Consider the following 14,410-nt stretch of genomic DNA (forward strand, 5'->3'; position numbering starts at 1 on the left):
TCACTGAATCTTTTAATCTTGGAATACTAAGAGAGTAGTAAAGACTTTTTAATGGTTTAAAAGATGATCAGCAAAGGCTGATCAATTTTTTTCATAAAAATAGTGAAAGTAGTTCACTTTTTTGATACTCTTCAGCAGGTTCCTGTTTGAAGGCAGCTGACTTGATCTAGACCATTCAGACACCACGCTCGATTTCTCTGTCTGCAGAGAAATATGCATCCTTCAGGGGATGAAAACACACACATTCACACGCACATCCAGACAACATACACCGAGAGGAAATGATTAGTTCAGGCCATTGGCTGAACCACCTCCTGAGAACCAAGGGCCATCTCTGCGATTAAACTGAGTCAGACTCACCTGTAATTGAGACATCGATAGAATGGGCTAGTTCAAGCATGTAACTGCCTTAAATTTTCTGTAAATTAGAAATGAAGTTTACAGTGATTTTTGCTTGCTGAAAAGAAATTGCTCTCCTCCTACCCTTACCTAAGTATATGTTTCTTGTTAAGCATCTCACCTCATCACAGATCCCCTTTCAGAAAAAGTAACAGACAATAGTGAATGCGAAGGGGGAGGGACTTAGAGCTCAGAGCATTTTACCTCAGTGCCAAGACTGTGGGAAGAGATGTTGCGTCTCCTTCGTCTGGATCCGAAACGTGTCTCTAGGAGCGCTGTTTCTAGAGTTCAGTGTGGTGCTGTGAGAGACACAGACTCTGGCGTGAGATACGGGTTCTAGTCCCTACTCTGACACCGGGCAAGTCCCTCGCCTTCTTTGACCCTCAGTGTCCTCATCTGTAAAACCACCATAAGTGGCACCACTTCACAGACTGATGGTGACAACATAGCATCTACTTCCTGTTGTATACGTCTCCTTTCCCCTTTTAGAGAAATAGTTTTCAGTCTCAATTTGGTCTAAAAATTATGTAATTCTATAAAAAATTGCCCGTAGGCTTTCACCTCTGTAAGGCAGAGACCACATCTCCTTTCCTACTGTATCACGTTTCCTGGTCCCCTATGGGGCAAGGAAGGCTCTACGTTTTATTCCTGCTACACACCACAGCCTTGCCAGATGGCAACAGTCATTAACACCCGCCCCCCGCAACACACAATTTATATTTAACCAAACTAGGTTTGTTGTAGGAGAGAAATACATAGGAAAATAAGAGAAATGGTGGGTATTTTTAACCTGTCATGAGAGTGTAGCTACTTGCAAGACTCAAGTGTAAATTTAATATAATATAAATTAATTCGTCGATTATCTTAACCAGCCAAGGGCTCTAGCAAATCATTTTTCGCAAACCCGTAAGTATACATTTGCATGCACTTTCACTGTGCTTCTTAGTCTTTCAAGAGATTGATGCTTTAGAAAGTTTAAAAGTAAGATTTTTTTTCAAAGCACCTCATTAAGGAACTTTCAAAATGCAAATGAAAGTGCGCTTCCAGCTGGTGGAAACAGGGCTGAAGGCTGTTCCATTTTCTCCTAAGTTGGATGATCAGGGTTTCTTCTGAGGGTTGAATCCTGGTTTGGCTCTAATCAGAAGTTTACAAACTCTCAGAGCATGTATCACATATGAGTATGGCAAGGGACTGACCCAGAAGGAAACAATTAAGGGAGTGGCCTGAGTCACCCTCAGTGTGCCCCTGGAGAACTTGGCAGGGAGGCAGAGAAAGGTAATGGAAGAAAGGGCAGAAAAGGATGATGAAGAAACTAGTGGTAGAAAATGACAGAGAGACGGAACAGATCTGATACGTTGGCAGGAGTTTGAACAACAAAGGCTAAAACGTAGCCCTTCAAAGACTTGTAACTCAGCCTGTAGCAGTGAGTTGAATGTGCTTAAAATGTTCTTTTTATGTAGTGTGCTGGCAGCATTCGATTGTGTCACGAAGAAAATCTAATTTTTATAGTCAACTTTGGCTCTGCGGGTAACTCAGAATATTAGAGAAACAAACACAGATAGGTCAAATACTAAGAATAGGAACAAAATTGGGTACAGGCCGAATTCTGACACAGGCAGAATACATTTCACAAGAAAATTCAGGATAGTGTGCCAACTCTTTACTGATTGTAAAACTTAAAAAAAAAAAAAAAGATTAAAATTACTTGAATTCAGTAGGCCAGTGCTTAGATATATGCTTTATGTTCTGCTGAAAATTTTGCTGCAGTGATATTTATCTTTTTATTCTCAATAATATGAAGCAATGTGTTTTACACAGAGTAGGCACTTAATAATTATTTGTTAAAGGAACGAATGAGTGCTCAATAGTTGTACTAGGATTTGATCTGTGTTACAAAATAAGTAAAATTTTGTATTTCCCTTCTTTTCCTGTGTTGTTACTTGCATCAGCCTCATTCTCCTTCATTCGTACGACTCTAGCAGACCTTCTGAAAATGAGCATTACAGATTTGCTGCATGCGTCCAAATGTGAATTCTCCTGTGTATCTCTTGGCTCGGTGTACTGTGGCATTTACTTGGTCTTTCCAAGAAGAGCATTTGTGGTGTGGGGATAGTAGAAAGTACACTGTTCACTACACAGAACACCGGTGACAGTGCGCACATAAAGGGGCCGGCAGAGGTGGAGACGTAGCTGGCAACAAAGATGTCAAGAATCGGATGGACTCCAACTTCATTTGCTTTCGCAATTTCTGTTCCTATTCTTGTGGCTACATGTATCAGCGGGAGGGGAGGTGGATAGCTAAGACTTCCCTGAGAGAGAAGAGTGCTTACCTTTTTATTGCAGCTTAAGAACACAGGGATTTCTCAGGTTTTATTGTGATTGATGAAACTTTTTAGCACTGGCAAGGAAAGAGTTGAGAAAATGTGCAACAAATGAAAATTGGTGAGGATGGGATATAATTCGGAAGAAACCCTGAACAAAGCCTTGAAGGGATGGACCTCTTTTCTTTATGTCCGACAGCCTTGGTTTTGCTGTCCAGCCAGGCTACGCAGAGAGATTATCCAGAAAGTTTCCTCTGGGTCCCATGGGTTTTGCATAATTAGCATCTCACAAATTTCAGCTAACTCTGAAATCGTGGTTGTGTTAGGAAATCTGACACACATTGTTTAATGCTCTTTGGCTAAGACTAACCTTTTTATGTTGAGGTACCCATGCAATCACATATCCACACATCGTTTTTGTTTGCTTGTTTTGGGGGGGAAGAGAAGATACTGCATAGTTATATTTCAAATAACATCTTTTACTAATTGTCGCCTTGGATTTAACCATTTGTTTGTAAAATAATTTACTTCCTGACTTAATTTTCCTCAAAACCAATTTATATATACAGATGTAACAACTCAAGTCCAAATTCAATAATAAATACTATTTAATACTATAAATACTATAAAATAGTATTTTCATCTCACAATTATCAACCACCTAGACTCTGATGTTCTGATGAGGTTCTGAAGATGATATCTCTCTAAGTCCTTTTGGTCCCAAAAGATATCCTAATTTTTCACAGAATTTAATTATGAGAGTATACAGAAGAAGGACTTTATTTCTAGCAGACTAAATGTCTGAGAAAGGGCAAAAGAAATTACGTAGCATGGATTCCTAGCATTTAGAACAAGTCGCGATATGAGAAAATTAGAGATTTTTCAAAAGGATGGTTGTAATTGTTCTATGACACTTGGCACAGTAGGGATGTTTTCAATAAGAAAACTTTGGGTAGCACTTAGGAACATGGGAAAACATATGATACACCACCACGTGGGATGAGAGATTTGATAGGTTGACAACACACCAGAGCACAGAGGGGCCGTCTGATCTGGCTCCATGGGCCTCCCGGCCCACATTTCTGCTGCCTACCACTTTTGACAGACTAGAATGTGTCTCTGAGTGTTATTTGTCTGCCTTTCTCTTTACTCCCCTTCTCAATTCCCATTTTCTCTTTTTCTAATAATTATTTTGAGGCCAATCAATTGCTTGAATTAAAGGATTATGAATCTTAAACTATTATCCAGGAGAAAGCTTAATAACAAAATGTCGTTTCTGAGAAGCATAATAAAGAAAACGAATTTTCACCTGTTCTCACCTCAGTCTCAGCATATATTCCGTTAAGCATTAAAATATGAATCAATCAAAATCAATCAAAAGCAAATCTGAAGAACAGGGTAAGTTTAACAGGGAAATAGCATCCCAAGCCATCTTCATGAGTGTAAATGTCGAAACCTGTCTTTGCTCCTTTTGACCTCCAGGTGGTGCTGTTTACCAAGACTTGGAAAGCAGGCACCCAGCCCCGTTTCCTTTCCTTAGGTTCATAGCTGGTGTTTCATTTTTTTCAACAGATTATCCGTTTCTACAGATGTGTTCTTTCAGATGGTCAATAAATTTTTATAACCATTATTTGAAAAATTGCAAGATTATTGTGATTTGTGCTTCCTAGCCAAGAATATTTCTTTATGTCTAGGACACACCAAGTCAGGCGTTTATATGGTTCATTGGTCCCACCTTCTCTATTCTTCCTTGCTTCTTAGAACCCAGGCTCAGCCACAAGCATTTGGGCTGTCAGTAGAAGTCACCAAGGCCCTTAAAACACTTACGTTACTTAAAAATACATTACTAGTTCAGTTAAGGCAACTCAACTCCACAGGCTTCTGAGTAAAGAACACCATCTTTAGGGAACTGCTTTTATCCCCCAAAGCCAGTGAGTGTTCCTAGCAGACCTGACCTGCTTTTTTGGTGAGGGAAGCTTGTCAGACACCAGAAATGTTTTGATGATTTGAGGTCACCTTTACGATGACACCCTGGAGTCCAATCCAAATTTCTCAGAGAAGTGTTCCTAGGAAAAAAATGAGAGGGAGTCATGGACAATTTCTTTCCAGTTTGATAGATTTTAGTGCCAGGAATAGTGGAAAATCTATTCTACAGTGTGGAATGAGGATGGGAGTACAGTGGTATCAATTTTACCATCAGTGAGGTTTGGAATATTTAAGATTAGCTTTGAAAAAATAACCAATTTTTCCTTTTTCCCCCTTTTTCTTTTTTTTCATCACAAGGGGTTTGTAAACAAGCTGGACGAATTCATTCAATGGTTAAACGAAGCCATGGAAACCACTGAGAATTGGACACCCCCTAAAGCAGAAACGGATAGCCTTAAACTGTACCTGGAGACACACTTGGTAGGCAAGATTGTGTTGCTTTTGCTGTTCGTAATGGAAGAATTTTAATGTGCTGCTTTTTTGTTTATGGAGAATATCAATTTTATTTATCTGAAGTCATATGCTAATGAAACCAAATTTTAATAGAAAACTGCAGAAGCTGAAAATTTACAGGCATTTTAAATAATACTATGAAATTGAATCTTTCATACGCTAAGGTGTTTTTTTCAAAAAATTTTCCAAAAAGGTAAGTAATTATTTAAAAAATACCTTAGAAAATTTTATTAGACCCTTGCTCTCTGAAGCGGCGATTGAAGGTTTCCACTTCTTAAAAAAAAAAAAAAATGAAAGAGATAATTTTGATGGCCATTCTAAGCTTTCTAGAATTCTTGTAAAATTAATGAACCTCTCATTATCAAGAGGGTCTACTTTATCTGTTCTACACTGGGTTATTTTAATAAAATATTTAAAACGATGATCTCCATCATTTTTGCTGCTATGTGAGTTTTTCAGCATATAATTAATACAACTGTCATCACACTCATCCCTGTGCACAGGGAAAACCATGGAGGGGAAGTGGAAAACACTTGGATGAATATGCTTCTGAATATGTTAGAAGCAAGAATTATAGACTGGGGGACATTTGATGAACCTCATGAGGTTTTTACTGAATGCTTCAAATGGCCGATATCAATTATGAAGGGGCGGAAACCAAGTAGTGGAGTGTGATAAAGCATGAAGAAAAAGCACGTTGTCGTAGGAAATGAAAATTCAGGCTTTAAGGGTCTCATCTTTATTCCTTTCACCGATAGCATGAAATTGACAAAGGCAATGAGCACGAATCCTTGGGTGCCCAACTGTGGGCTTGATTTTCTGCCCCTCTTACACACGCAGAATTTGGATCGAAAAAGCATTGTGTGAGAGTCCTACATGTGTGTGAGGTCATAGGGTTCCAGACCTGTTGCCTGTGATGGTGAGCGAGAGGGTGAGGGGGAGAAGGAGGATGGAGTGGCAGGGGCGGAGGGGGCGGGGCACAGAGAAGGAGAGAAGAGAGAGAGAGAGAATATGTTTTAGTCTTTTTGGTGTTTGCATTTTGCAGTGTTTTATATCATTGCAAGAAAAACGGCCCTAAAATCCTGTCGCAGCATGCAGACAGTCTTGTGGGTGATAAAGAATGACAATACCGTGTGATAGAGGATGAGCCTATTGCTTCCCTTTTTAGAGACCTGGGCTGATGGTGTGTAAAAGTGCCAGTGACCTCAAACACCTCTGGTGCACAAGGGTTTTTAAACACTGCCCTTAGTACTCAATTCCCTGTTGAGTAGAGCATTGATTTTTTTTTTTTTTAAAGAGGGCATTTCATAATAGCAAGATAAAGATATTCAGTGCTTTATAATGTAAATTGTATTAATTAGAATGTCAACTTTTCACTGGCATTGTTCTGACAGAAATTCTAATCTGTGTTTAAACAGGAGTATATGAACTTTATTTCACATTAAGTGTGCTGTCTTAATTTCTCTTGATTTAATATTTTATGGAAAACACACATTTAGTTTTTTGAGGTCCCAGAGGGCATGGGTACATAAAGAGTACTTTAACTCTTTTTATTGAAAGCCGGGCTAAGACAGTATGAATCAAGGTCTCTCTTCTTTTTGGGAGTTGAGTGACATAGCCTCTTTGTAACCAATGTCCCATTCTCAAATCCATATTACAGAATCCCTTGCTTAGCATCCTTGTGTTGGCCTCTGCCTCATTCTAACCCAACATTATCCATTAGAACTTTCTACAATGAGATGGACTATTTGTATTGCACTGTCCAATGTGGGAGCCGCTAACCACAAGTATCTACTGAGCGCTTGAAATGAATTTCAACTGAGAAAATGAATTTTAATTCTAATTAACTTACGTTTAAATTTAAATTTCCACACGTGGTTTGTGACTACTGCATTCTAGCCTTATAAATTGCAGAACTTTTTGCAGCTGACCATAATGAATTGTAGACATCCATATTTGCTATAATGACATTCTCGCCCACTATGCGGAAACCGTTGTCCCCTTTGTTGCGAATCTCTACATTAGATTCACAGCAAAGAGTCCTTCTTAAAATGTTTCTCTCTTAAAGAATAAACTTGTTTCTGCCTGAAGATCAACACTTTATTGAATGAGTTTTTTCCACGATTATGTCTGATTATATTAGTTGGACTAGAGATAACACAGGAACATCTTCTTTATCTCTGCTTTGCAAATAGTGAGGGCCTATGGTCTCCAGATCTGTTTGCTGGATATTAAGTTGCAATTTCATATTTTACTTCTGCAATCATGAATAATACTAACAGTTATTGAAGACCTAGTGTGCGTGCATTGCCATTGAGTGATACTTAAGGACGGTTACTTGAGTCACTGCTACAGTGCATGCGGTGTCTGTTACTCTAGATACAGCCATTGTTTAAACATGTTTAAACTCTGAGTTACTCTGTCTCTCTGAGGACAATGTCTATGTTGTCCTCTTAGTCAATAGTGTCAATTTTTTTTTTTCTATTTTCTTACTGTGGTGCTGAGTTAGTGTTAAGTTATTCTACTCAAAAGAAGACAAAAAATATCTACCTTACCATAAAGAAAGTATACAACTAAGCCTAGAGATTTGTATTCCTTAGTTCACCCTGCATAAGTCTGCTCCTCAGTGAGTGGACAAATGCTGTTTGCAAGATTATTCATTATGTAGATATAGCTACATTAATTTCTTTCAACATCTTTATAGATTCTATGATTTCACATTAAATCAACAGATGTGCAAGGCCCTGAGTCGAGTATCTCCTCTGGTTTAATAATGCGTTAGAAGAGTTGGCACTCTGCAATGTTTATTTTAAAGAAAAACAAATATAAAAACAATAACTAAAGTTGTACATTTATATTTTGATACTTAATTCAGTTATTTTCCATGACGGTAACCAAGGGTTTTTACCAACACAAATCAATTAAAGCTTACAATACCTTTGTGAGAGATATGAAGGAGCTTTATTTTAACTGTAAGAAATACTGTGAAATTGCAATGATACATCAATGATTTTCCATGATAATTAATCATCTGCTTGCAACCTAGCTGCTCCTTTCAAAAATACAATTTCTATCTTCCTAGAAAATGACATTTTTAGGAAAATGTCATTCTAGAAAGGCATTTTGTGAGTATTGAACATATTGAACGTTCCTCTTGTTTGAAAACCACTTTTAAAATAGCATTATATACTTATTCTTAGATGGACTCCCTTCTTTCTCACCTCTGTCCATTTTTTTAAAACAGCTTTATTGAAGTATAACTGACATATAATAAATTATATCTATTTAAAGTATATAATGTCACAGATTTCCACAAACCGACAGATGTATACACTCATGAAACCATCACCACAATCAAGATAGCGAGCATATCCATCACCTCTAAAAGGTTCCTTTGTAACTTTTCCCTCCTTTCCCTGCTGGATCTGCTTTCTGTTACTGTTAGATTAGTTTGTACTTTCTAGAATTTTGCGTAGATGGAATCAAACAATATGGACTCTCTCTCTCTCTTTTTTTTTTTTTTTGCTGGGGTTGGGGGGCGTCTGGTTTCTTTCACCAAGCATACTTATATTGATGTTGCATGTTTTAATTGTTCGTTCATTTTTGTTGCTGAGTAATATTCCATTGCACAGATATACCACAATATCTTTATCCATTGACCTGTTGATGGACATTTAGGTTGTTTCCCTCATCACCTTTTATATTGGCTTTCAAAGAAGCAAAAGTCACCAAAAACTACATTTGAATAGAAGCATCATGAGTGGTTCTTGGCAGACTATTTGGATTTTTTTTTTCTTTAAGAGAATTTATAGTATCTTTAGAAGTTAGAATGCTTAAAAGTAAAGCAGCAGAGCAGGACAGCAGCTTCTCCCTCTAGAGATTTCATTTCATGTCGATTTACTCCTGAAAAGATAACTCTTATCTCTCAAATACTTTTATGGATGCCTAACTCACCAAATGGGCACCACATCATATGCAATCAATTGTAGGAAAAAAAACTAAAAGTTTTTTTTTTTTTTAATCTATAGCTAATCAGAGTTTCCAGTAGGAGAAAGCAAAGTAAAATTAATACCAGACAGCTGTGCAAGAGTAAGAAAAAGAACCAAGCACAAGGGCTTGGATTAACCTTGGTAGATAAATTTGCATAGATAGCATCATGTCATGTTGGGCAAACATTAACCAACCACATAGAAATAGCCTTGGAAAAACATCATTCTTAATTCAATTTGAAAATGAGAAGACATGAGTAGGGGAATGGTGATTATGAGCTCATATGTATTAAGCACCTGTGAGTGCCAGGCGGTTATTTAGGTGTTAGGAATACATGATGGATGAGTTTGACTTCTTTCTTCCAGGGACTTGCAATCGAAGGGAGATAACCGTAGATTAAATAGACCCATAAATAATGAATGTAATCCAATTTTGAGCAGTAAACTTCTTGAAGGATAAGCAAAGTACTGTTCAGAGGATAGAGAAAAGTTTTATTGGTTCTTCCTGAGGGTAGGGAAGGCTCAAAGAGGTAATTTGATGTACACCTCACAGGCCATATATGATTTGTTAGATAGACAGTGGAGGAGAGGATATGGGAGGAAATTTTATGGGCAAGTTAGGGATGTGTGGCGAGCCTTTTGATGTGGCTGAGACTAAGTCGGAGTCTTACAGGTGGTAAAGGAGAGTGAATGTCTTTTTAATGTGTCGAACTATTCTCTGGGGTCAATGGGGACTCGTTGAAGGTTTGATTTTATTTTCAAACAGGAGGGTGACATAAATCAACCACAAATTCCATGCGAGTTTGGTCAGCTTGACATACATCAACGGGGTGGGGTCCCTGGCTTAAATGAGAGAATAACTATGAGCATAATGGAAAATGGATTTGAGTACAGCATTTGAAGGATATGCTGGTACAGGCAATATGTTATGAGTTTTTTAAAATGTGTTTTTTGACTAACATATGTAGATATAACACAAAATTCTAAAGGTAAATAAAAGAAGGGAATAAAAAAAGTAGAAAGTCGAAAGTGAGCCTCCCGTCTGTGTCCCCCCAGTTACCAATTCTCCTCCCTTGAGACAACCACTGCTCTTTATATCCTTTCGGAGCTCTTCCAGGTGTTTGAAAGCACATGCATATGTCTTAACTCTATTTACTTAACTTATATTAGCAATAATTCAGAATTGGCATAGAACTATTTCGCCCTTTTGAATGGCTGTGCAGTGTTCTATTTATGAATATGCCACAACTTACCTAACCAGTCCTTTATTGATGGGAACAAATTGTTTGCAGTCTTTTTCAATTTAAAACAGTGCTTCGATGAATATCCTTGGATATTCATTATCTTGCTTAGTATAGAATATCCTTAGGATAAACACCTTATACATGAAATTTCTGGGTCAAAGGTTATACACAGTTAAAATTTTCATGTATTGCCAAATTGTCCTTGATAGCGATTGTACCAGTTTATACTCAGCAATGCATCAGAATGCCTATTTCTGCACATCCTTGGATGTGCTATTGGAGAATATTACCACACTGGTTAAGATTTGTTCCTTCAGTAGTTACAAATGGCATTTTATTGTAGTTTAGTTTGTATTTCTTGTATTTTAAGTGGAGTTGAGTACCTTTTTTATATTTTTAGGAGTCATTTGTATTTCTTTTCTGAGAAATGTCTGCTCATATTCTTAGCTTGTTTTTCTGTTGAGTCATTGGCCTTTTGCTTCAGGATTAATGGGTGCTTTATACATATTAAGGATATGAATCCCATTATTTAAGCAGTATTTACATGAAAAAGAGGGAGCAGATGTTAGAAGAGTGACCACTGGGGGCATGTGCTGAACATAGAACAAATTTTGTTTTTCATACAACTGCTGTAGTTATAGGACTGTAGTAAAAATAAACAAACAATCAAACAAACAAAAACCATTCAATTATATTCACTGGAAAAAATTCAAACTATAAAAGACCATAAAATTAAAAGTAAAAAGTTTACTCCCCTCACCTTGGATAACCAACATGAACAGTTCATTCTATACTCTTTTGGACCTTTTTATGTAAAAGTGCGTACATTTTAAGGATTTTTAATTCATATTATATATACTGTTCAATGACCTGCTTTTTGTTTCTAAACATATATCTCAGACATCCTTCTGTTAGTATATGAAGATTTATTGCACATTTTAGCAACTCCTTAATATTTTATTGTGTTAATGTGCCGCAATTTATTTATTCATTCCCATGATGATGGCTATTTAAGCTGCCTCCTTATCTATGCTTTTGCAAATAATACTGCAATGAACATTCTGGTTATTTTAACACCAGGTGAGAGGCTCTTCCTTATCCCATTATTGTCTTGTCTACAGCAGCAACTCAAGGCTCCCATGTAATGAGAGTCTGTCATACTGTAGGGACAGCTTTTGCTATAGATCCTAAAAAGTGATTGTGTGTGTAGAGTTTTGAGTTCGTATTACAGGGGTAGCTTTTAAAGCTCACCTTCCAGAACTTTGCTGTTAATTTTGATTGGTACCTGCAATATGAGGTGGCTACCACAAGGTGGCGCAGAAGCATCAAAATCCTGCAGTGCAGTCTTGGTACCCTTGAAAGGTTTGAAAAATTTTCCTTATTGTGTCATTAACCTAAGTACTTACAAAAACTGATTGTTTTAAACTAATAATGTGTCTGGTTAACAAAATCTCAGTACAGATATTTTCGTGCACTTATCATCTACATTTAACTCTTCGTGTTATATTTTTTTTATTAAATAGCTCTCTCATCTGTATCATAAGAAAAATGATATACTTCTCACAGAGTATTTACCTACATAAGTAAAATTCTCCAGATACATTCAGCTGTTTTTCTTTTGCTTGCCTTCCTATCTCTACCTCTGCTCCATTTTCATTGCTTGAAGTTAAGATAACAGGCTTTCCTTTATTTCCACTTCGTGGTACCCACCACTTCCTGCCTACCTTTCCCTGCTGAGATGATAGGCAGCCCTGGCCCAAGCAAGCTGAACTTCACAAGGCCAGCAGCTGCCATGTGGCTATACTGCTCAACTAATGGGAGGCAGCTGGTCAGGCTTCAAAAGCCTGAGGAGTGTGGATTTGGCTGCCACCTCCCTCAGCCTCGCTGAGCAGAGCTTGGTGGCCTTGTAGGGGCTTTGAAGTTCAATTTGCTTGTCTCCCATGGTTCTCCTCAGTTTAAAGCGAGTAGACAAGAGTTTAGTGGGAAGCAGCATTACTTCTCGTTGGGGGATTTGAAATAGTTTACTCCTAGCCTTAAGGTACTTCCTTGGGTGGCTTGGGGATGTACAGGCCTGTTGGGAATTTTTAGCATGCAGGCATTTTGAGGTTGATGTGTGGGGACAGGAGGCTCATTTTGGACATGTGAAAATCCTGGACCACATTCCTTTGCTTGTATAGCTCTAATTCTAGGAGATAGGAGATAATAGTATTCTCTTCCCTTTTCAGTTAAAAAAGATCCCTGAACTATTTAAAGCACCTGGGGATATACTTTTTGCCTGACTCAGTTTAAGGGCTCTTGGGCCATAATACGCAGCAGTTCTGATCGTTTTGAAAATTGTTGGCGGTCAGACATTTTACTAATTTATTACTTTATTTCTTCTCCTTTTTAGAACATAATGACTTTTAAGTTAGAAAACTAGGGAAACGCTGAATTTATTAAACACTTCCTGTTTAGGGCGGTGCTGTGCTAAGTGCTGGAGAGAACGTGTATAGACTGGCTTGGAACTGTGCGGGTTCATGTGCAGGCTGAAGGACACTGTGTATGGACAAGAGCCACTGCGTGACCTAACTCTCTGTCACCTACCATGTGCAGGTCCTATTCAACTGCAGTGTTACATGGAATTTGGAATCTTGAAACAGTTTGCCTGGTATAAATGATATTATGGTAACATTTTAGGCCCCAAACAGATCTTTACATTAGCCAGAAAAATGCCTGTCATATCTATCGAAGGTGGTTGTGAAGATCAAATAAACACCTTATCTGTGAGGATGCTTTGTTCGTTTTGGGAAGTCATGCACATCCTCCTTAGAGACCTGAAATCATGTGGTATCAGGAACCCAGGTGTTCCTAGAGAAGTTGCATTTCTTCCCATCCAGCCTTTCCTCAGCAATTCACCTGTGACTGTCACCTACTTGAGGGACGGCTTGTATCTCTTTGGTATCTCCTCTGACACTCAGCCTGGCATGTGAGTAATAGGTACTAAAGACTTCTGCTAAATGAATGAATGAACATTTGTAAAAGCAGTGTTACAACCATTATAGGCAGCAAATTATAACTAATATTATAAATTATCAAACAATAACTAAGAATGTCTGCAAGTTAAATTATTTCCTCTACTATTTCCGAACCAAAATGGACTCTGATCACAGAGATTTTTGAGTTTGGTCTGGTATGTTTGTGACAAGAAAAGCACCTACAGAAAAAAAAATAGGAATGTTTTCTTCTGTTTTCAGGATGTAATTCCTCCCCTTTGGAAGAAAACACAAAGATAATAAAAATGTTGACTTGGATATTAGAAAGGTTAAAAAATTCCACAGGTTAATGTTACTATTTCAAAATATGAAGGCTGTATATGACTAGACAGGCTGTTAATGACTTGACATTACAAAATTTATTAAATTTATTTTCAAAGCAGTTTGGTTCCCCCTCTCAAATGCACGAAGCATGTGGGAGTTGTAATAGATCTGGCCCAGGCTGCCAAACAAATTTTTAATGGAACTGGAGTCCTTCAGGGATTGTCCTAAATCCACATAATATTCTTAAGTCCTGGTGTTTGCACTGGGACCTGCATATTAGCAGATGTACGTGTGAATAATATACTTATATTCATCCATCACCTTGGTGACTCCACATCTGTAGGGGCTGTTGCACATCAATTATTCCACCGCAGGAGGTAGAAAGATATTTGGGCAGGCATTGACCTCTTTTTCAATCCGGGCCTCAGAGCAGTGTCTTCTGGAAGTCAATTGTTCTGCCCTTTAGACAGAACCTCTGTTTGAGAATGCATTTGGCCTAGTGTGGCCATGCTGGGAAGTCAGCATGATAATACCTGTGCTAGGTGCAGTGGCGGCATCCAGAAAAACAAATGACAATTTGGTCACTAAGAGGCACCATCAGCATTTAGGATCTCTCCTATCTATCTGATTCTTACATAAGATAGTCTCAAGTCTATCAGAAAAGAATGTCAACTTTAGTAAAATACATTTACCCTTCTCTCTCTCTCTCTCTCTCTCTCTCT

The 14,410-nt window shown here is 37.9% G+C and overlaps 1 protein-coding gene across 1 annotated transcript in view; it reads left to right on the forward strand.

Annotated features, from left to right (window-relative positions):
• Positions 1 to 14,410, forward strand: part of AKAP6 (A-kinase anchoring protein 6) — a 420,713-nt gene that overhangs the window by 208,950 nt on the left and 197,353 nt on the right. The window contains exon 5 of the mRNA XM_006906869.3: positions 5,004 to 5,126. Coding sequence (XP_006906931.1) covers positions 5,004 to 5,126 — 123 coding nt within the window. The remainder of the gene's footprint in view (positions 1 to 5,003; positions 5,127 to 14,410) is intronic.

The sequence above is a fragment of the Pteropus alecto genome, unplaced genomic scaffold (genome assembly GCF_000325575.1).
Source record: "Pteropus alecto unplaced genomic scaffold, ASM32557v1 scaffold171, whole genome shotgun sequence".
Lineage (NCBI taxonomy): Eukaryota > Metazoa > Chordata > Mammalia > Chiroptera > Pteropodidae > Pteropus > Pteropus alecto.